General features: G+C 49.1%; 1 protein-coding gene and 1 long non-coding RNA gene across 5 annotated transcripts in view; both read right to left on the bottom strand.

The window, feature by feature from the left end:
• The window catches only part of SEMA6B (semaphorin 6B), a 184,273-nt gene that overhangs the window by 35,213 nt on the left and 126,097 nt on the right, over positions 1-22,963 (bottom strand). For 3 of the 4 annotated variants that reach the window (XM_083594447.1, XM_083594448.1, XM_083594449.1), the window contains exons 2-5: positions 17,236-17,368; positions 14,790-14,916; positions 8,587-8,650; positions 6,777-6,839 (exon numbers count right to left, since the gene is read on the bottom strand). In XM_083594447.1, coding sequence (XP_083450573.1) covers positions 6,777-6,839; positions 8,587-8,650; positions 14,790-14,916; positions 17,236-17,341 — 360 coding nt within the window. In that variant the 5' untranslated portion in view covers positions 17,342-17,368. Of the gene's footprint in view, positions 1-6,776; positions 6,840-8,586; positions 8,651-14,789; positions 14,917-17,235; positions 17,369-22,963 lie in introns of those variants that run through there. The other variant, XM_083594450.1, reaches the window with a different exon arrangement.
• The window catches only part of LOC310753657, a 157,259-nt gene that overhangs the window by 66,499 nt on the left and 67,797 nt on the right, over positions 1-22,963 (bottom strand). The gene's annotated exons all lie outside the window — the stretch shown is intronic.

Genomic DNA, 22,963 nt, shown 5'->3' with positions numbered 1-22,963 from the left:
TAGAAGTGCCCTTCACCCCCCAAAAACAGTGTTTTTCGACCAGGAATCATGGACATGTTTGCATGCTATTGTTTTGTTTGTTATAACACTGTGCATTTTGTGTGCGTGTGCTTTTATATTGCAAACTGCCCTGTGATCCCCGGACAAAGGGCAGTGTAGAATTTTTTATTTTTAAATCGATCTAATCCATGCTGTTTCAAAGCACACTTTCCCCGGACAGACGCCTCTTTGCGCGCATTGTTCCGTCAGGGAACCGGGTCTCCAAATTTGGAAGGGCGCAGATAGCGAAGCGGAATCGTTTGCGTATCGTTTCACAAAGTACGGGTTTGGTCAGCCCCCCACCTTTGTTGCTGTTGTTTAGTCGTTTAGTCGTGTCCGACTCTTCGTGACCCCCTGGACCAGAGCACGCCAGGCACTCCTGTCTTCCACTGCCTCCCGCAGTTTGGTCAAACTCATGTTGATAGCTTCGAGAACACTGTCCAACCATCTCGTCCTCTGTCGTCCCCTTCTCCTTGTGCCCTCCATCTTTCCCAACATCAGGGTCTTTTCCAGGGAGTCTTCTCTTCTCATGAGGTGGCCAAAGTCTTGGAGCCTCAGCTTCAGGATCTGTCCTTCCAGTGAGCACTCAGGGCTGATTTCCTTCACAATGGAGAGGTTTGATCTTCTTGCAGTCCATGGGACTCTCAAGAGTCTCCTCCAGCACCAGAATTCAAAAGCATCCATTCTCCGGCGATCAGCCTTCTTTATGGTCCAGCTCTCACTTCCATACATCACTACTGGGAAAACCATAGCTTTAACTATATGGACCTTTGTTGGCAAGGTGATGTCTCTGCTTTTTAAGATGCTGTCTAGGTTTGCCCCCCCCCTTAAACGTGAGCAAAATGGAGTCTCTCATCTTGTCCCTGGTTTCAGGTTGTGCTTTTTTTAAAAAAAACCTTGCTGTTGGCGATATCTTGACATTTGCACCTCACTCTTTACATCTCGTGCGGGTAGTAAAGGTAGAGGTAAAGGTACCCCTGCCTATACGGGCCAGTCGTGTCCAACTCTAGGGTTGTGCGCCCATCTCACTTAGGAGGCCGGGGGCCAGCGCTGTCCGGAGACGCTTCCGGGTCACGTGGCCAGCGTGACGAAGCCGCTTCTGGCGAACCAGAGCAGCACACGGAAACGCCGTTTACCTTCCCGCTATAAAGTGGTACCTATTTATCTACTTGCACTTTAGGGGTGCTCTCAAACTGCTAGGTTGGCAGGAGCAGGGACCGAGCAACGGGAGCTCACCCCGTCACGGGGATTCGAACCGCCGACCATGCGATTGGCAAGCCCTAGGCGCTGAGGTCTTACCCACAGCGCCACCCGCGTCCACCCTCGTGCGGGTACCAGTAGTAATAATACTACTGGTAACAAATGGGAAAGGACACCTTTCTCGCTCCCGCCCCCATCTCTGTGGCCAGCTATTTGGCTCCAAGCTTGCTACCTCTTCTCCTTCACCCTCGCTTGCTCTTGCACAGACCTTTGTGTTTCTATTATGAGTTCTCATCCTCTCTCTTTGCTCTCCCATCTACGCACCTTTCTTCCCTCTCTGTTTCCATGGTTTCCGAACAGGCCAGAGAGAGAAAGAGAGAGAGAGAGGAACGGGGTTGGGTGAGCCATTCCCCCCCCCCTCCTCGCAAACTCCCCTCACTTCCCCACTTCCTGCTAGCATCTCTACTTCATCTTTCAAAGCCATAATCCCTGCCAGGGTGGAAGGCAGGGGGAAAAAATGGCATGTGTGTGTTTTAGTCCCCAGAAATGAAGACCCTCCAAGTACCCCTATTTTCCAGGGACAGTCCTCGATTTACAGAAGCCGTCCCAGTTTCTGATTTGATCTCAGAATGTCCAGCTTTCCCTTAGGATGTCCCTGTTTTCATCGGGGAAATGTTGGAGGGGATGAAATAGGATGTCACTATTTTCATTGGAGAAATGTTGGAGGGGATGGAATAAGATGCCCCTGTTTTCATTAGAGAAATGTTGGGGGGGATGGAATAGGATGTCCCTATTTTCCTCAGAGAAATGTTGGAGAGGATGGAATAGGATGTCCCTATTTTCCTCAGAGAAATGTTGGAGGGGATGGAATAGGATGTCCCTACTTTCACTGGGAAAATGTTGGAGGGGATGGAATAGGACGTCCCTATTTTCATCAGAGAAACGTTGGAGAGGATGGAATAGGACATCCCTATTTTCATCAGAGAAACGTTGGAGAGGATGGAATAGGACATCCCTATTTTCCTCGGAGAAATGTTGGAGGGGATGGAATAAGATGCCTCTATTTTCATTGGGGAAATGTTGGAGGGGATGGAATAGGATGTCCCTATTTTCACTGGAGAAATGTTGGAGGGGATGGAATAAGATGCCCCTGTTTTCATCAGAGAAATGTTGGAGGATCTGGAGTTATGAAGCTATCAGTATTGGTTCCTCATTTTTACCCAGATCAAATATGTGCCTTTTTATAAGCGTGTGCATTTCTCTGCTTGGCTGGAGAACTGCGATGCGAAATTTGGAGAACTAGAAATTTTGAAAGCTGGTTTGCACCTTGTTTCGGAAAAGCGTGCATTGGTCGTTTCACCTTGAAATGCAAACCGAACAGGATTTCTCTCCCTTCCGCCCCCAGCCAAATATACCTAGGATTTGGAGAAGGACCACAGGGCAGCCTCTGGCATTTCTCGTTTGGCAAATTACTGTATTTTTCGCGCCATAGGACGCACCCGACCATAGGACGCACCTTGTTTTAGAGGGGGAGAACAAGAAAAAAAAATTCTCCCCCCCCCTCTGCCCAGCGCCCCTTCAGCGAAGCGGCAGGAGCCACTGCGCAGAGAGGGGGAGAATTTCCCCCCTCTTGTTTCCCCCCTCTAAAACAAGGCGCCGTTCAAGGTGCGTTCAGTGGTCTTCAGGAGGCTAACTTGGAAGCCTGGAGAGCGAGAGGGGTCCTTTCGACCTGCTCTTTGGGGCTGGTGGGGGAAAGCCCACCAACAGCCCCAAAGAGCAGGTTGGGGAGCAGCGGAAAGGCACGCAGCCTTCTGCTGCTCCCCGAGCTTGTGGGGCTGGCGGTGGGGGGAAGCGCTGTCCCCCCAGCCCCAAAGAGCAAAGAAGCCAAGACAGCTTCTGCCATAGCCGTGAGCAACCTCTCCGGCAGGGAGAGGCTGCGTGCGGCTATGGCAATACCCCCACCTCCCGCAAAAGCCCACAGGAGCCGTGCACCCTTTAAGGAGCGCACAGCTCCTGTGGGCTTTTCTACGAGGAGGGAGAAGGGACTGAGTGGCCGTGGAAAAGCCCACAAGAGCTGCGCGGGGCTTGTGTGTGGCTTTTGGGGGCTTTTCCTGCCTGCCTCACCCCTGCATTCGCTCCACAGGACGCACACACATTTCCCCTTCATTTTTGGAGGGGGAAAAGTGTGTCCTATAGAGGGAAAAACCCTGTTTAATTTTTCACCCTCCGACCCCCACCGCTCTCTGTTCTCCCAGGGAAAGTCTCTGGATATTGGAGCCTCTCTGGGACCTGCGCGCCGTGTTTCACACTCTCCCTTCAGCTCTCTTCAGCTCCCAGCAAACATTTTATATCCAACGTGATTTATTAAGAGGCTCGTATAATTGGTTTTGTAATTAATTATTTCTGGTCTGTTGATCGGAACAGACACATCTCATAATCGGTGCGAAATCCAATTTCCAGATTCTATTAACGCCTCCCTGGGCCGAGTGCGAGGGAGAAGAGCCAGACTTTCCCAGGAGACATCCCAAAAGGATTCAAGACCAGCGGAGAGAAACTCTGGGGAGTCTCCTTGCCTGCAGCTGGGGAGCAGGGATCGCAGGCACCTTGCAAGTGAGGTAAGTGTGTGTCAGGGCAAGCAGGCTGGGTTGCAAACTCTTTTAGCGGCCTATTTAAAGGACGTGAGCAAACACTTCACAGGAACACAAAGTTAATCCCTGTGATAATTTAGTCTTTGAAATAGAGCAAAATGCTCTACAGCGGAACCTCGGTTTTCGAACGTCTCCGTTGCCGAACCTTTCGGAACACGAACGCTGAAAACCCGGAAGTAAATGCTTCCGTTTTTGAATGCGCCTCAGAAGTTGAAACAACTTCCACTGTGTGTTTTTCAATCTTCTCAATTGAATTTGCTGACAGCCCTTTGCGCCTCGGTTTTTGAACATTTCGGACCTCGAAAAGTCTTCTGGAATGGATTACGTTTGAGAAACAGAGGTACCACTGTATTCTGTACTCTTTTATTTTGTTCCGAGCTATTAAGTTTGTCGGCGGTGTTTTTCATCTTGATACTGGTCACTGACTGTAATCAAACGGCTACAGAGCAAAATGTACATTCCCATTTTTGAGTTTCTGTGGGGCTATCAGAGAGCCACCGCCATTGACTACTTGAAAACATGGCACTGTCACTGTGGTCACATGACCCCCAATCAGCTGGGTGAGGTACAAAAGGAGAGACAGAGATGCTGGAATGAGAGAACCTCAGAGATGCACCGAAGAAGGGGTGGATCCAGCCAGCGGGCCAGTTCTTTTGTTTCCCCCTCCCTCGCAGACCAGATTTGACAGGAGGCGGGGCTGCCCACCCGTCAATCACCTAAAGACACAATGACACCAGACGATTGCCAGAATGGATTACAGTGGTACCTTGGGTTAAGAACCTAATTCGTTCTGGAGGTCTGTTCTTAACCTGAAACTGTTCTTAACCTGAGGTACCACTTTAGCTAATGGGGTCTCCTGCTGCCGCCGCTGTGCGATTTCTGTTCTCATCCTGAAGCAAAGTTCTTAACCTGAGGTACTATTTCTGGGTTAGAGGAGTCTGTAACCTGAAGCGTCTGTAACCTGAAGCGTCTGTAACCCGAGGTAGTACTGTACATTCAAAAACAGAGGTATCACTGTCATTGGTCAAGGGAGCCATGGACTCAGAAAGGTTGAAGACCTCTGTTTTATGCAATCTCGTAGTCCCTATTATTGCAAAGCTCAGTTTGAAAATATCCTGGCGATTAGGAAGGCCTTAGTCGCCCCTGCCCCATTTCTGTGAAATGCTGACCCATTTATAGGGATGAGTCACTCTAGAGCTAGACGTCCAAACACCTGCAGAAATTGGCCAGGAGTCCTTAAAAATCAACACATCCTATTCAAAAGCAAAGGACCACACTGAGGATCTCTCCAAGTGTCCCTATTTTCCAGGGATAGTCCTGGATTCAGTAGTGATGTATGGAGGTGAGAGCTGGACCATAAAGAAGGCTGATCGCCGAAGAATGGATGCTTTTGAATTCTGGTGCTGGAGGAGACTCTTGAGAGTCCCATGGACTGCAAGAAGATCAAACGTATCCATTCTGAAGGAAATCAGCCCTGAGTGCTCACTGGAAGGACAGATCCTGAAGCTGAGGCTCCAAGACTTTGGCCACCTCAGGAGAAGAGAAGACTCCCTGGAAAAGACCCTGATGTTGGGAAAGATGGAGGACACAAGGAGAAGGGGACGACGGAGGACGAGATGGTGGGACAGTGTTCTCGAAGCTATCAACGTGAGTTTGACCAAACTGCGGCAGGCAGTGGAAGACAGGAGTGCCTGGCGTGCTCTGGTCCAGGGGGTCACGAAGAGTCGGACACGACTAAACGACTAAACAACAAAAAGTCCTGGATTTACAGAAGCCATCCCAAGTTTTTGACTTGATCCCAGAATGTCTTGCTTTTCCTTAGGACGTTGATGTTTTTCAGCTATTTTTAAGGAAATTCGCCCCAAAAAATCAACACTCCTGACACTGGTTGCCATACGCCTGGGTTTTCCTGGACATTTTTTACTGATTTTTGGAAATTCCGCCCGGACGCAATTTCTGACGGAAATGGCAGCCCAAGTTAAGCTCCTTAAAGCTAGGGTATCGGAGGCTCTGCAGAGTTTTGCAGACATATGAGAATGTTGAGGGGGAAAACTCTGTGCCCAGTAATACTTTAGATGCGAGATTGAGGGTGTGGGGGGGGGGGGGAAATCTAGGTGCTCTGAACACGCTTGAGCATGCAATGCGAAGACACACCGTGAGTGGCAGAACCAATTATGCAAAATATGTCATTATTGGCAAGCGTAGTGATTTCTTCAAGCTGCCGAATCCAGCTTTCTTCGGAGCACGGCGTCAGTTATGTTAGCCCAGGACCTGGATGTTAAAAAGCATCACAAAACATGCAACAGCAAGTGCGTATAGATTCCTGGCCAGTTCTTCCCTGGGTCTCCTCTTCCTGATAAGGTTCCAGTTTCTTATTTTTCCAATCTTACCTTCAGCTCCGCACATTTCCACATCTGTTTGCAAACTTTTTTATTTTTAAAAAAGTCCCCATGCAAATTCATTGGCCCCTTAGTGCAAATTTCTCCTGATAGACACCATTCGGTGTGCAATTTTGCCTAATACAGGGGCTGCCTCGGATCTCGAACGAATCCGTTCCAGAAGCCCGTTCAGCTTCCAAAAAGTTCAACAACCGGGGCGCGGTTTCCCATTGGTTGCAAACCTCCTTGCACTCAGCCGAAGCCGTGTCACATGTTTGGGTTCTGAAAAACGTTCGAAAACGGAAGCATTTACTTCCGGGTTTTCGGCATTTGAGAACCGAAACACACGACAACGGAGGCGTTCGGGAACCAAGGTGCCACTGTAAACACATTTTCCCAAAGCAATTTCCCCTAAAACAACACATTTTTTGCATGCTATTTTCCCCACTAATATAGGTATGTGCATTTATATGTGAACTTGGCATTGTAAGGTGCCGCAAAACAGACTTACCTCGTGTTTTCCTTTCATCCGGCAGATGTTGATATCGTGTTGATTCGACCTCCATGTCAGTTTCTAGGCAAAGACCGAACAACAACAAAAATGGGTGAAAGAAAAATAGGGAGACAATGATATCTGTGTGTAGTCTCTTCCCCTCCACCCCCCAAAACACACTTCTAAACAGTACAGTCGTACCTTGGAAATCGAACGGAATCTGTTCCAGAAGTCCATTTGAGTTCCAAAACGTTCAGAAACCAAAGCGCGGCTTCCGATTGGCTGCAGGAAGCGCCTGCAGCCAATCGGAAGCCACGGAAGCCCCGTCAGATGTTCGGGTTCCAAAGAACGTTCGTAAACCGGAACACTCGCTTCCGGTTTTCGATCGTTCGGGAGCCAAAACGTCTGAGTACCAAGGCATTTGGGATCCAAGGTATAAGATTTACCAACCAAAGTGGTATTCAACTAAGTTTTACTCACCAAGTAGACCCACTGAAATGAATGAATGTGGTGCATTAATTCCAACAGTTCTGCTCTCAGTAAAACGTAGTTGATTGCCACCCAAAGGCTGCAACCATAACCCAGTTTGCCTAGGAGTAAGTCTCATTGCATTCCATAGTACTTACTTCTGAGCAGACATGTTTTCATTTGCACTGAAAAATCTTCTTTCAGAGGGACCTCCCTGGTTCTAGCCTATAATTTCCTGTTGCCTCTTTCCCCTGGGCTCAGTATCCATTTCAAAAATGCCTTCTTTGCTACGCTGCTGAGCTGTGACACCGGCTCTTATTGGGTGTGTTCTGTACTGTTATATCTCCGTTCTGTTTTACTGAGAAAATCAATAAAAGCCTATTTAAAAATAGCCCAGTCCTGTGAAGATCCATATCCATCTGAGAGGCAGTCAACCTCCAAGGGAGTACTTTTTAGAAGGGTCTTTCGTTTCAAAACATTGGGTTCGATCCAGTGCTTTTTTTTAAAAAAAAAGGTGTTGGCACTCACCTTGTTACAGAAAGTGTTGAACTTTTAATATACCGTATTTTTCGCTCTATAGGACGCACCCGAACATAGGACGCACCTTGTTTTAGAGGGGGAGAACAAGAAAAAAAATTCTCCCCCTGTCTGCTCAGCGCCCCTTCAGCGAAGCGGCAGGAGAAACGGAGCCCCTTCCATTTCTCCTCCTGCTTTGCTGAAGGGGCGCTGCGCAGCTCTCCCTCTCTGCTGAAGCCAGGAGAGTCTTGCTCTCCCGGCTTCGGCAAAAGGAACCAGAAGCCTCCAGAGCGCAGCGGCTATCCCTGAAGCCTTCGCAGCGCAGCGTGAGTTCCCGCTGCGCTCCGGAGGCCTCAGGTTCCTTTCACTGAAGCCAGGAGAGTCTTGCTTTCCCGCTGTGCTCCGGAGGCTTCAGGCGGCTATCCCTGAAGCCTGGAGAGCGAGAGGGGTCAGTGCGCACTGACTCCTCTCGCTCTCCAGGCTTCAGCGAAAGCAACGCGTAGCCTCTGGAGCGCGGAGGGAGCGCTCCCTCTGCGCTTCGGAGGCTTTGCGTTGCTTTCGCTGAAGCCAAGGAGCCTGCATTCGCTCCACAGGACACACAAACACTTCCCCTTAATTTTTGGAGGGGAAAAAGTGCGTCCCATAGAGCGAAAAATACGGTATATATTTAAAGGTGCTGGTACTGCGTAACCTTGAGTACCCCCAGAAAAAAGCACACTATCCAGCCAACTTTAGTCCTGTTCAGAGTAGTCCCATTGCAATGAATGGGCCTAAGTTAATCATGCAAATTAATTTCACTGACAAGGGCTACAAAGACCCTTCACTTTTGAGATTTATCACATACCTGATGGTAGCGCATTTCACTGGCCGAGGCCTCAGGTTCAAGGCTGATGCGGTACAAGTTGTCCCTGAGAAGAAAAGAAAGGGAGAAAAAAAAAAAGATGAAGTCTGAGATATTCTGCTTCCTCTCCCATCTTTTAGAAGACCAGGGCGGGGCCAAATTTAAATTGCACCGTTCGTCAGCCAAAAATAGGAATGCAAACCAGAGTTCCCAGAATATACACCAAGCATTTCTTGATTTAACAAAAGAGCAATCCGCATTGATTGTCGCTTTCATTTTATGGATTAATGGTCTCATAAAATTCATGTTAAATTGCTGTCTTAGGGGTTGTTTTTAAAAGTCTGGAACGGATTAAGCCGTTTTGCTTTACTTTCTGTGGGGAAGCATGCCTTGGTTTTGGAACGCTTTGGTTTTGGAACGGACTTCTGGAACGGATTAAGTCTGAGAACCAAGGTACCACTGTATTCGCTTTGTAACACCCTGTCTTTGCAACAATCAGACAGGAGGGGGTGCCAAATGCTATCTGAGAATACCAGTAATGCACGTGGACCACTTTTCACTCTCCCAAACTCTGGTGAGTCCAACTGCATTAGAAACTCAGCGGGGAGGGTTAATCACCTCCCCAAACTGCTTCTCTGCTTCAAAATGTAACCTGCTGCTTCGACTTTGCAGATTTTCGGAGGAGAGCCAAGTATCCCATCGTCAGGTCAAAAGGCACCCAAAATCCAGTTTCTCCCTTCCAGAACCCCCCAATTAAGACACTTCTTCTGGGCCCAACAATTGGGTCAGGAACTAGGAAAAGGTATCCGTTTGGAAATTCCACATATCCAGAGCCAAGCTTGGGTAACAGGTTCTGGGTTCGAATGCTTGTAAAGCCGGCTCCGGGTGCGAGGCGGTGCTAGCAAAGTGCCCCCAGTGCCCCCTGGCATGTTGTGCTAGGCTTAGACTGGCAGCACCAGCCACAATGCAATACTCTACAAAAAGCTCTGCAGTGTCAGCGAATTAACATTGAGGATTCCAGGGAGGCTGGGCGTATGAGTTGGCGGGGGGGGGGGAGCGGGGGTGGAAAGACCTGTCAACTTTGGTTTCTCTCAGTTTTGCATTGTTTTAAGTGTTAAGCGGAATCCATCACACTTCCGCATCCATTTGTGAGTTTTTAAAAATCTCACTGGCAAATTTCTCCTGATAATGACATTTTCATACGCAGCTTTGCCTAATGTACGCATGATTTGCAAAGCGATGCTCTTTAAGACAATGCACCACTGTCCATTATTTTCACTGATGCATAGAGGCAGTTGGAGGATGGATGGCAGTTAACAGATTGAGGTTGAATCCTGACAGGACAGAAGTACTGTTTCTGGGGGACAGGAGGCAGGCGGGTGTGGAGGACTCCCTGGTCCTGAATGGGGTAACTGTGCCCCTGAAGGACCAGGTGTGCAGCCTTGGAGTCATTCTGGACTCACAGCTGTCCATGGATGCACAGGTCAATTCTGTGTCCAGGGCAGCTGTTTATCAGCTCCATCCGGTACGCAGGATGAGACCCTCCCTGCCTGCAGACTGTCTCACCAGAGTGGTGCATGCTCTGGTTATCTCTCGCTTGGACTACTGCAATGCGCTCTATGTGGGGCTACCTTTGAAGGTGACCCGGAAACTACAGCTAATCCAGAAAGCGGCAGCTAGACTGGTGACTGGGAGCGGCCGCTGAGACCACATAACACTGGTCTTGAAAGACCTACATTGGCTCCCAGTACGTTTCCCAGCACAATTCCGAGTGTTGGTGCTGACCTATAAAGCCCTAAATGGCCTTGGTCCAGTATACTTGAAGGAGTGTCTCCACTTCCATCGTTCTCCCCGGACACTGAGGTCCAGCACCGAGGGCCTTCTGGTGGTTCCCTCGCTGTGAGAAGCCAAGTTACAGGGAACCAGGCAGAGGGCCTTCTCTGTGGCGGCACCCACCCTGTGGAACGCCCTCCCACCAGATGTCAAAGAGAAAAAGAACTACCAAACTTTTAGAAGACATCTAAAAGCAACCCTGTTTAGGGAAGCTTTTAATGTTTAATAGGTTATTGCATTTTAGTGTTTTGTCGGAAGCCGCCCAGAGTGGCTGGGGAAACCCAGCCAGATGGGCGGGGTATAAATAATAAATTATTATTATTATTATTATTATAGAGGACAGTGACGGTTTTAGGTGCGTCCGATATATGTGTGCATCGAGCCGAACCCAGAAGTATCCCAAAAACATCACAACAACATCCCAAAAAGGGGCAGGGCAGAGGCAGTATGGGGGGGACACAAGGGGATGTTTGCAGGATTTTCCCATGGTGTTTCAAATATCTTATTCTTCTTTGGTGATCCCTCATAGCCGAGTAAGATTGTCTTCCATAAACACGGTTTTAACAGTGAGTCCGTAAGTGACTGTGGAGGCCAATTCTGGATCCTCACGTCCTTCCACAGTGGGGACATAGGTTTCTGGGCAGGAGTTGATCCTGGTGAGGGTTTGCCAAATGTGCCTTCCTCTTAGCACATTCCTCCCTTTGGTCCTGAGTTCGAGTGTCTTCAAAGCCCATGACACCTTTGGCAAAGGCTGTTCTCCAATTGGAGCGCTCGCAGGCCAGTGTTTCCCAATTGTTGGTGTTTACACTACATTTTTAAAGATTTGCCTTGAGACAGTCTTTAAACCTCTTTTGTGACCACCAGCATTAAGCTTCCCATTTTAAAGTTCGGAATAGAGGAGTTTGAAAGACGACAATCAGGCATCCGCACAACATGACCAGTCCAACGAAGTTGATGTTGAAGAATCATTGCTTCGACACTGGTGATCTTTGCTTCTTCCAGTACACTGGCATTAGTTTGCCTGTCTTCCCAAGTGATGTGTAAAATTTTTTGGAGACACTGTTGATGGAATCTTTCGAGGAGTTGGAGATGGCGTTTATAAGTGGTCCACGTTTCACAAGCATACAGTAAGGTTGGTAGTACAATAGCTTTGCAAATGAGCATTTTGGTTTCCCTGCAAATGTCCCAGTCCTCAAACACTCTGCATTTCAATCGGGAGAAAGCTGCACTCGCAGAGCTCAGGTGATGCTGGATTTCGGCATCAATGTCGGCCCTTGTGGAAAGGTTACAAGGGGATGTTTGCAGGGTTTTTCCATGGTGCTTCAAATATACGTGACTTCACTTAAACATGCGGTGCCTTGGGACCTAAATGGGGGGTTGCCCATGCATTTTTTTAAAAATACCTGCATTACTCCAGAATGTGCATTTTGGAACGTATTACAGTGGCAAGGTAAAGGTAAAGGGACCCCTGACCATTAGGTCCAGTCGTGACCGACTCTAGGGTGGCGGCGCTCATCTCGTTTTATTAGTCGAGGGAGCCGGCGTACAGCTTCCGGGTCATGTGGCCAGCATGACTAAGCCGCTTCTGGCGAACCAGAGCAGCGCATTGAAATGCCATTTACCTTCCTGCTGGAGCGGCACCTATTTATCTACTTGCACTTTGACGTGCTTTCGAACTGCTAGGTTGGCAGGAGCAGGGACCGAACAATGGAAGCGCACCCCATTGCGGGGATTCGAACCGCCGACCTTCTGATCGGCAAGCCCTAGGCTCTGTTGTTTAGACCACAGCACCACCTACGTCCCCCATTACAGTGGTACCTCGGGTTAAGTACTTAATTCGTTCTGGAGGTCCGTACTTAACCTGAAACTGTTCTTAACCTGAAGCACCACTTTAGCTAATGGGGCCTCCCGCTGCCGCCACGCGATTTCTGTTCTCATCCTGAAGCAAAGTTCTTAACCCGAGGTACTATTTCTGGGTTAGTGGAGTCTGCAACCTGGAGCGTCTGTAACCTGAACCGTATGTAACCTCAGGTACCACTGCACTTGGTGGGGAGAATTGCATTTCAACGTTCAGATAAATGCACGCATTGTTTCAGAAAATGCAAATCCGGTGGGTTCTCCTTTAAACGTGAGCCAAATTGAACTTCTACCTAGACCACGACTTCCATCGGTGACGGTGGGTGCGCCCTAGCATTCACCTAAGACGCCCTGTGCCACCGCTCTGAAGGGTAAGCAAGTTTGGATGCCAAAACCAAGTACGTACCAGGGGCCCACAGTTTCTTGCGTGCAACCCAAAAGGCACATCGCCGCCACTTGTGACTGACGGGTCTCCCGGCCTCAGCGGCGCATCCAGGCGCTCTGTTTGCAAACGGCAGAGTCGCGCTTCATTACCCAACCAACCCCATCTGCGCAGCCCAGACTTTAAAAGTCCCATTAAAAACGCAAATAGATAAAAATTATATACCCAGAACGGGATTTATGATGTGCAAGGCTCCGGGGTGAGGTGCGGAAGGAGGGAAGAAGGCAGCGCACTGGGGAGAAATCCATGCACATGTCTGGAGGTGATTTAGCGCTTTATTGGGGTGGGGGTGCGGATACCACCCCGAAGCATCTAAAATGGCTATGCATGATGAGCATTCAAGAGCCAGCCCACCCAATGGAAACTACAACTAATCCAGAATGCGGCAGCTAGACTGGTGACTGGGAGCGGCCGCCGAGACCATATAGCACCGGTCTTGAAAGACCTACATTGGCTCCCAGTTCGTTTCTGAGCACAAGTCAAAGTGTTGGTGCTGACCTTTAAAGCCCTAAATGGCCTCGGCCCAGTAGACCTGAAGGAGCGTCTCCATCCCCATCGTCCAGCCCGGACACGGAGGTCCAGCTCTGAGGGCCTTCTGGCGGTTCCCTCTGTGCGAAAAGCGAGGTTACAGGGAACCAGGCAAAGGGCTTTCTCGGTGGTGGCGCCCGCCCTGTGGAACGCCCTCCTGTCAGATGTCAACGAAATAAACAACTACCTGACTTAGCTGGTATTCAGCTGGTATTCAGCCCATGTCGTTAATGTAGATTTTGACGAATTTTATTAAAAATAGCTGCTCTTCTTCTTCTTCTTCTTCTTCTTCTTCTTCTTCTTTGAGATTTTACATCTTTGGGCAATCTACTGCTGTCTGAACCTGACTCATCTGACTCCTGAGTCGCTCTGAATAAGCCTTGCCCGAATCTGATGCACAGCCCTATTCATTGCTTTAGTTATGGCCACTGTGAGCATCGCAAGGTGAATATAGCGAAGGTTTCAGCAGAAGCCGGAACGCAGTGCGACGGAAACAGCGCGGTTTGCGGTGAGCGCAGGGCAGGGCAGGGCAGAAACCGCGGCTTCGCTATATACCTCGCGACAAGGCTCTAGACCTCATTCTGGGAAGGCCGCGCAACTCTGAAATTAGGCAAGGCAGCAGTTTGCGGAGCACGCCGAAATCTACCAGGCAGAGTGCCTTAACCCGGCCTCGCCATTCTTAATTTATCCTGCTTTTTCTGCTGTGCTCTTCCTGTGGATTTCAGGTTGCTATGGAGATGCAGCAGTCCGCAAGCTAGGCAACTCTGCACCCCCTTTGTATTATGTCTCCGCTTCCACCCCCCTTTGGCTCCTCAAACAAATATTCGACGCTACTCTTAAAGGCACAGGAGCCTCACGTTGCAGCTGGTTAGACCCGTGGGGGTCACCGAGGAGAGAGTGCATTTGAACATGTGCAGAGTGCCTTTCCCTTCTCATGGACGGGCCTGCAAATAGGAACATTCTGGGATCAGACCGGAAGCTGGGATGGCTTTCGTAATTCCAGGACTGTCCCTGGAAAATTGGGACGCTAGGAGGGTATTATTCCACCATAAGGTAAAGGTGCAACGACTCTGGGGTTGCGACGCTCATCTTGCTTTATTAGCCAAGGGAGCCGGCGTACAGCTTCCGGGTCATGTGGCCGGCATGACTAAGCCGCTTCTGGCGAACCAGAGCAGCACATGGAAACACCGTTTACCTTCCCGCCAGAGCGGTACCTATTTATCTACTTGCACTTTGATGTGCTTTCGAACTGCTAGGTTGGCAAGAGCAGGGACCGAGCAACGGGAGCTCACCCCGTCACGGGGATTCGAACCACTGACCTTCTGATCGGCAAGTCCTAGGCTCTGTGGTTTAACCCACAGCGCCACCCGCGTCCACCATAGGCAATTCATATTGCAGCTCTCAGTTTTTAGAAGGGAATAAGTCCCTCTTGCCTTCACCGAATAACCACGGTCCCCGTTTCTAAATCATGCACAGAACTTCCGAATCCTATAGGGACGCCAGGGACATCTTGACATGCCAATATGGCTGGGTTGTATGGGGTTACCTGTCCCCTATGTACAAAGTCCTGTTGAACGTCAACATTCGTTGGATCCTGAGGCGCTCTGCGCCGCCATCTTGGCTGGAAAACCGGCCCATCCCGTTGCCCACGAAGACCGGGTAATGCTTCACATCTGGGGGAAAGCGAGAGAAGGTCAAGGGGAAGTTGGAGAAGTTTATTTACTTTTATGTGTTAGCACATTTAAAGATCACTCTTCCGGTGGAAACCGGGTCCACAGCCGCACCATGCAGCCGAAGCACATTCGGTGCATGGCTTCCCTCAAAGGATTCTGGGAGCTGTAGTGGGCACCCTCACAGAGCTGTAGTAACCTTAACATGCGACAGTTCCCAGGATTCCTTGGTGGACGTCATGTGCTTTAAATGTATGGTGCAGATACCTCCTAGTAATGTGTACAGATCCTAGAGACCAGGGTCAGTAAATTAATAATAATAAGAATAAGAATAAGAAATTTTTATTTATACCTCTCCCTTCCCGGTTCAAAAACCGGGCTCAGGGCGGCTAACAACAAATTTAAAGCACTTAATTATAAAAGTAGCATAAAAACATGAATAACAATAAAATTCAAAAATCAATTAGATAATCCCCAGGGCTAGCTGGCTGAATTGGTCCTACTTGGGCCAGCGAGGAGGAGGCCAGGGGAGAATTAGCTGTGGGGTCTCAGAGCGGGTGATCTTCATATAAGGAGAGGAAAGAGAAGGGAAATAAAAGATCAGGCTGAATTCAAATTAAAGGCCAGGCGGAATAGCTCTGTCTTACAGGCCCGGCGGAAAGAGGTTAAATCCTGCAGGGCCCTGGTCTCCTGGGACAGAGCATTCCACCAGGTCGGAGCCATCACTGAGAAGGCCCTGGTGGAGGATAGTCTGACTTCCTTAGGGCCCGGGACCTCTAAACTATGGTTATTCATGGACCTTAAGGTCCTCTGCGGGGCAGACCAGGAGAGACCAGGCATAGGCAAACTCGGCCCTCCAGATGTTTTGGGAGTACAACTCCCATCATCCCTGACCACTGGTCCTGTTAGCTAGGGATGATGGGAGTTGTAGTCCCAAAACAGCTAAAGGGCTGAGTTGGCCTACGGCTGGAATGGACCCATTGGAATCAATAGACCTCTGAGAAGGACTCACATTGAATGAAACCCACTGTCTACCTCATAAAAACAAAAGCTGTCGGAATAATTTTAAAAAGTGCCTTTCAGAACAGACACCTTCACCGACACAAAGGAGGCCCCATTTCTCATCCATGATGCAAATAGAATAGAATGGAATGGAACCTTAGAGTTGCAAGGGACACCTCAGGCTCATCTAGTCCAACCCCCTAGAATGCAAGGAATGTCAGGTCAAGCATAAATGACAGACAGACCGCATGTGGAGTGCTATGTGCAGTTCTGACCGCCTGACCTAAAAAAAGGACATCGAAATGTTGGAAAGGGTTCAGAAAAAGGCCAGTGTAATTATCACAGGGGTGGGGCAACTCCTCCAGGGAGAAAGGGTGCAGAATTGGGGAGTTTTTCATTCAGTGAAAAGGTGAGTAAGTTTACAAAATTATGCCGGGCATGTAGAAAGCGGAAAGAGAAAAGAATTTCTCCCTCTCTCATAACACTGGACTGTCTGGCCAGAGTGGGGCATGCTGTGGTGATCTCCCGCTTGGACTACTGCAATGCGCTCCATGTGGGGCTACCTTTGAAGGCGGCTTGGAAACTACAATTAATCCAGAATGCGGCAGCTAGACTGGTGACTGGGAGCTGCTGCCGAGACCATATAACACTGGTCCTGAAAGACCTACATTGGCTCCCAGTACGTTTCTGAGCACAAGTCAAAGCACTGGTGCTGAGCTTTAAAGCCCTAAATGGCCTTGGCCCAGTGTACCTGAAAGAGCGTCTCCACCCCCATCGTCCAGCCCGGACCCTGAGGTCCAGCTCCAAGGGTCTTCTGGCGGTTCCCTCCCTGCGAGAAGTGAGGTGACAGGGAACCAGGCAGAGGGCCTTTTCGGTATTGGCACCCGCCCTGTGGTATGCCCTCCCATCAGATGTCAAGGAAATAAACAACTATCTGACTTTTAGAAGACATCTGAAGGCAGCCTTGTTTAGGGAAGTTTTTAATGTTTGATCTTTTATCATGTTTTTAATATTCTGTTGGGCACTGCCCAGAGTGACTGGGGAGGCCCGGCCAGATGGAAGGTGTTTAGGCGAGAAATAAAACTGCACACAGTGTTTGTGGAGCAAGAAAGTCCCTTTGGCTTCGACCGCTAACCATTATGGGATGGGAGCTGGACTTCCGTGACTTCTCTGATGACCCCACAGATTCCCCAACCCCTGGCAAGAATGAAAAATAAATTTTTCTGGGGTGGCAGAGGGAATTAGGCTAGCCCCCCCTTTTAAGAAGCGCCAGCCCAGCTCCATCCTCCTCCGGCCACATCCTGTCCCAGCCGCACTTACAGTCGTCAAGGGCCACACTGATGGGACCAGGTTCTTCGGGGAAGAGTGCGTGAGTTTCCCCCTCCAGTAGGAAAAGTAGGACGAGCGGCAGACAGGCGGGCCTCATTGTCTCCTCTCGGAGCACGCCTCACACCTGCAGGGGTTCAAGATGACAGAATAATGTTAAGCCGCTAGCCATGTGCATTGTGGTCCATGTCAATAACAACCTGTGGCACACTGAGCCCCGATAAAACTCATGGGAGACGGGGATGGGCAGAATCAGAGGGCCGGAGGGAAGGAGGGAGAAAGTAGCTCACAGGCAGGAAAGTGGGTGCGTTGTTCTCTCATCCTCCAAAATTTCCCCCCGCACCTCTGGATCTTGCACGAATGCTCCCCAAACCAGCTCAGGTAAAGGTAAAGGGACCTCTGACAATTAGGTCCAGTCATGACCGACTCTGGGGTTGCGGTGCTCATCTCGTTTTAGTGGTCGAGGGAGCCGGCGTACAGCTTCCGGGTCATGTGGCCAGCATGACTAAGCCGCTTCTGGTGAACCAGAGCAGCGCACGGGAACACCGTTTACCTTCCCACCAGAGTGGTACCTATTTATCTACTTGCACTCTGACGTGCTTTCGAACTGCTAGGTTGGCAGGAGCAGGGACCGAGCAACGGGAGCTCACCCTGTCGCGGGGATTCAAACCGCCGACCTTCTGATTGGCAAGCCCTAGGCTCTGTGGTTCAACCCACAGTGCCACCCGCGTCCAAGGTACGGCAGTAGTTCCTTCCAAAAATGAACTTCCCAAGGTCTGGCTGAAGCAAGGCATCTTACTCAAATTAATCCAGTTTTGCTTTGAGAGCTCCCTCCCCCCACCCAAATGTCTCCGCTAGAAACGAAAGGAAAAAGAAGCCATAGAGGAAGTTCTGAATAGTTTGGTTTCAAAATGGTGCGTGCAGCACCTGTTTTGTAGAATTACAAGGTGTGATGGGGCAGAGGGGGTTAGCTCGCCTGTGAAAAAGAGGATCAGGGAGAACATTTGCGCATCGGTTTCCGACAGACAGATGCACGCACCAGTTGTTGAGAGCCAACAGGTTGGTCAGCTGTCTGTGTCATAAGACAAGAAGCTCTTTTGATTCCCTCCTCCTGATCTCTCACTGACCAGATAATCCCAAATGACAGGACCTCCCCCCTCCCCCAGCTTCGTGTTTCAGCCCCACAGAACTGATACTCCCATGTTCCAAGGGAGCCCAGTTACTCCCCACAAGTAAAGCATTTTTTAGAATCAAAGAATCATGTTGGAAAGGACTCCCAAAGGCCATGCAGGAATCTCAGCTCAATTTAAGAGGCATTTAACACGTAAGGAGGTAGCAAATCCATCAGCTTTGGTTTCTCTTAGTTTCTCATTTCCCACCCACTCCAAAGTTTAGTTCTCTTTCGTTTGGAGAGAACACGCTTTCGCAAAGCTATTTCCCCTAATACGATGCGCTTTTGCACGTGGTTTTCACTACAGACGCAGTTCCATGCACACCATCCCCTAATGCACACATTTCAATTCACCTTTCACCCCCCCCCCCAGTCTTTGCATTTCGGTACACATTACTTGGCTGGAGAACAGCACGACAAAATCTGTGTGGATTTCAAAGGGCGGGAAAGTGCAAATTTCAAAGGGCGGCTGTGTTTCATTTCCCATTGTGGTTTCAGGAAGTATGAATTGGGTAGGTTCACCTTTGAAATTTATTGAATTTATTGAATTTGCCGTCAGCTCACCATCACCATCTAGTGTCCCCTTTGTATAATGCGCTTAAAAACACACTTAAAACATTATATTTGCAGCTGTGTAGCTGAGTCATTAATCCAGACAAGGCAGAGGTGCTCTTTTTTTATTGCAATTATTTCTATGAGAGGTGTGTGTGTGTGTGTACTATATATATATAGGTAAAGGTAAAGGGACCCCTGACCATTAGGTGCAGTCATTGCCAACTTTGGGGTTGCAGCACTCATCTCGCTTTATTGGCCGAGGGAGCCGGTGTACAGCTTCCGGGTCATGTGGCCAGCAGGACTAAACCGCTTCTGGTGAACCAGAGCAGCGCACGGAAACGCCGTTTACCTTCCCACCGGAGTGGTACCTATTTATCTACTTGCACTTTGACGTGCTTTTGAACTGCTAGGTGGGCAGGAGCAGGGACCGAGCAACGGGAGCTCACCCCGTCATTGCGGGGATTCGAACCGCCGACCTTCTGATCGGCAAGTCCTAGGCTCTGTGGTCTAACCCACAGTGCCACCCGCGTCCCCCTATATATATAATATAATATGATAAAATTATATCCGTGTTTGATTGTTTCTTTCCCTATGTTTTTAGCTGGTTCTTGTTTCGATCTGTGAGCCACCTTGAATGCCTGTCAGGTGAAAAGTTGGGGTTTAAATAAATATCAATATCATCATCATCATCATCATCATCATCATCATCATCATCATCACAGAAGGGTCACTTTGCCCCTTTGCCCCTGAAGTTTCCTCAGCTTTTACAGTGGAAGAGGGCTTAAGTAGGAGACCCTGCCTGTCAAATTCTTAGCCAAGAGAGGTCCTCTTTCACACTGACTTTGGAAAACAGAACTGTTCAGACAGGTGATGGCAACATGGGTTTTGTTTTTCGCCCCCCACAGACGCACCGCTGATGTCTTTACCAATGTTGTTCTTGTTGAGATGTGTATTTATGCCGCACAACACCTTGTAATATTTGCTGAGGAAGTGTGGTTTATAAATATTTTAATGAACACGGCACATTCTAAGGCGGTGCACCAGATTCAGTCGAAGCTCGAATCCAGTCTGCTTTGGGCAGAACTGGACTTCAGCTGAGCTGGGCTGAGATACTCTCAAGCGGCCCAGGGTGTGCTGTCCAGACAACGGTCAGAAGGCTGGGCTGGACACATTGTGAAGCTGAGACTCCAGTACTTTGGCCACCTCATCAGAAGAGAAGACGCCCTGGAAAAGACCCTGATGTTGGGAAAGATGGAGGGCACAAGGAGAAGGGGACGACAGAGGACGAGATGGTTGGATAGTGTTCTCGAAGCTACCAGCATGAGTTTGACCAAATTGCAGGAGGCAGTGGAAGACAGGAGTGCCTGGGGGCTCTGGTCCAGGGGGTCCAGCTTTAACTATACGGACCTTTGTTGCCAAGGTGATATCTCTGCTTTTTAGGATGCTGTCTAGCCAATGAAGCGGGACATTCTGGGATCAAATCAGAAACTGGGATGGCTTTGCTAAATCAGGGATGCCCCTGGAAAATAGGGATGCTTGGAAGGTCTCCAGTGGTGAAGAAGAGCCCAGCAGGATTGCACTCTCTGCTCCTAAGGTGGCGAGTGGAGGGTTCGATCCTGCTGGCTGCGGTATGGTTTGGGAAGAAGGGAGGAAGTTAATGTACGTGCCCTTAATAGGTAAGGTAAAGGTAAAGGGACCCCTGACCATTAGGTCCAGTCGTGGCCAACCCTGGGGTTGCGGTGCTTTACTGGCCAAGGGAGCCGGCGTACAGCTTCCGGGTCATGTGGCCGGGATGACTAAGCTGCTTCTGGCGAATCAGAGCAGCGCATGGAAACGCCGTTTACCTGCCCACCGGAGTAGTACCTATTTATCTACTTGCACTTTGGCGTGCTTTCAAACTGCTAGGTTGGCAGGAGCAGGGACTGAGCAATGGGAGCTCACCCCGTTGCGGGGATTTGAACCGCTGACCTTCTGATCAGCAAGTCCTAGGCTCTGTGGTTTAACCCACAGCGCCACCCGCGTCCCAACCCTTAATAGGTATATGTGCCTATATTGGAGCCCTGTGAGCTGCGCTTTTGATGACTAGGCTGTTCACCAAAGTGGTCCATTCTGAAACATTCTCTCTCTCTCTCTCTCTCTCTCTCTCTCTCTCTCTCTCACACACACACACACACACACACACACAAAAGCGCAATAGTCCTTCACACACCCCTTCTGAGCAGAGGTGTTTTGAATCCTCATTCTCACCTTCAGCTGGCAGGTGATAATGGCATGAGTGTTTATGCACCAAACATGTGAGAATGTGAGAAAGATGAGGGTGGTGTGTGTGAGAGAGAGAGAACGAGCATGAGACAGTGCAAATTTTTTATTTTATTTTATTTTATTATTTTATTTTATGTTGTTTTATTTTATTGCAAGACCAAATATATATATATCTATCTATATGAATAGACCTTAGCACTCTTTTAAGCCCTGGCCTTTCAGTTGGGTGGCGATAGGGAGGCACTTAATATTTTATCAAAACTTTTCCAAGCACATCTGTGACACGACACACACACACACACACACACGCATTCATCAAGTCTCTTGATGAATTAAAAATCAAGTCTCTTGATGAATTAAAATAGAAAAAAGCATTAATTTTGCACTTCGCTGTGTGCAGGCTATGTGCAGGAAAGCGACGTTCGCCCCATGTATTCAAAGCACTCATGCCACTTTTACCAACCATGGTCTCCCTCCCAAAGAATCCTGGGATTTATAGTTTGCCAAGGACTACAATTCCCAGCGCCCTCAGCAAACTACAACCCCTAGGGTACTGTAAAAGCCGTACAAGATTGTTTTAAAAAGTCGGGTTGGGGTGTGACCCCTAGTTTGCAGGTTTCAGAAAGAAGAGGAATTGACAATCACAGGAGGCAAACCTTGTATTTTGTAAAAAAACAACAACGGCGGAGCCATTCATATGCAACATTTAATCCCCCCCCTCCTACACCCATCTTTCCTGAATGCATGGAAACATGGGCACCCATGTAAATGACACCCAAGGCATTTCATCTGCATGTTAATTACCCAGAGATCGTTGTCTTGATCCTCCTTGCTTTGCCAACTTTAACCAGACAACAGAGCTTATTTGTTTCCAACTCCCTTTGGTTATGCAGATCCAGACCAATTCAGAATCAGGCAACTGTAGGGTATTTCGCCCACCCTTAAACTATCATGCACTTTGGGACTATTATCTGTTGTTGTTGTTTAGTCGTTTAGTCGTGCCCAACTCCCCCAAACAGCAAAGTGCTGATTTTCACTTTTTGAAATATGGCAACTCTATAAAAAGGTAAAGGTAAAGGGACTCCTGACCATTAGGTCCAGTTGTGGCCGACTCTGGGGTTGCGGTGCTCATCTTGCTTTATTGGCCGAGGGAGCCGGCGTACAGCTTCCGGGTCAGGTGGCCAGCATGACTAAGCCGCTTCTGGCGAACCAGAGCAGCGCACGGAAACGCCATTTACCTTCCCGCTGGAGTGGTACCTATTTATCTACTTGCACTTTGACGTGCTTTTGAACTGCTAGGTTGGCAGGAGCAGGGACCGAGCAATGGGAGCTCACCCCGTCGCGGGGATTCGAACCGCTGACCTTCTGATCGGCAAGCCCTAGGCTCTGTGGTTTAACCCACAGCGCCTCCCACGTCCCAAGATAGAGACTCCTTATACTGCATTTAAAACCCAAATTGCATTTGGGTAGAAACTGTTTCTCAGGCGGCTAGTCCTAGTCTTTATAACCCTGTACCTTCTTCTGGGTACTTCCGCGTTTTGGCAGTCCGCAACCCGAAAAAACGCAAACTGAAGCATATGTAACCAGAGGTATGACTGTATAGAGTCCTTAAGTGGGTTCCCTATGGGTAGGAGGAAATAACAGAGGCCAACCAGAGTATATCGAGAAGCAAAGCAGCTAGTAAGCCTGATCTTTATTGATCTGTTGCAACAGGGTCCCCACCCACCACACGCA

This window comes from Podarcis filfolensis, assembly GCF_964270895.1.
Source record: "Podarcis filfolensis genome assembly, chromosome: 18".
In the NCBI taxonomy this organism is placed as follows: Eukaryota; Metazoa; Chordata; class Lepidosauria; order Squamata; family Lacertidae; genus Podarcis; species Podarcis filfolensis.
Note: the sequence above shows the minus strand (reverse complement) of the source record. Positions and strands in the feature narration are given on the sequence as shown.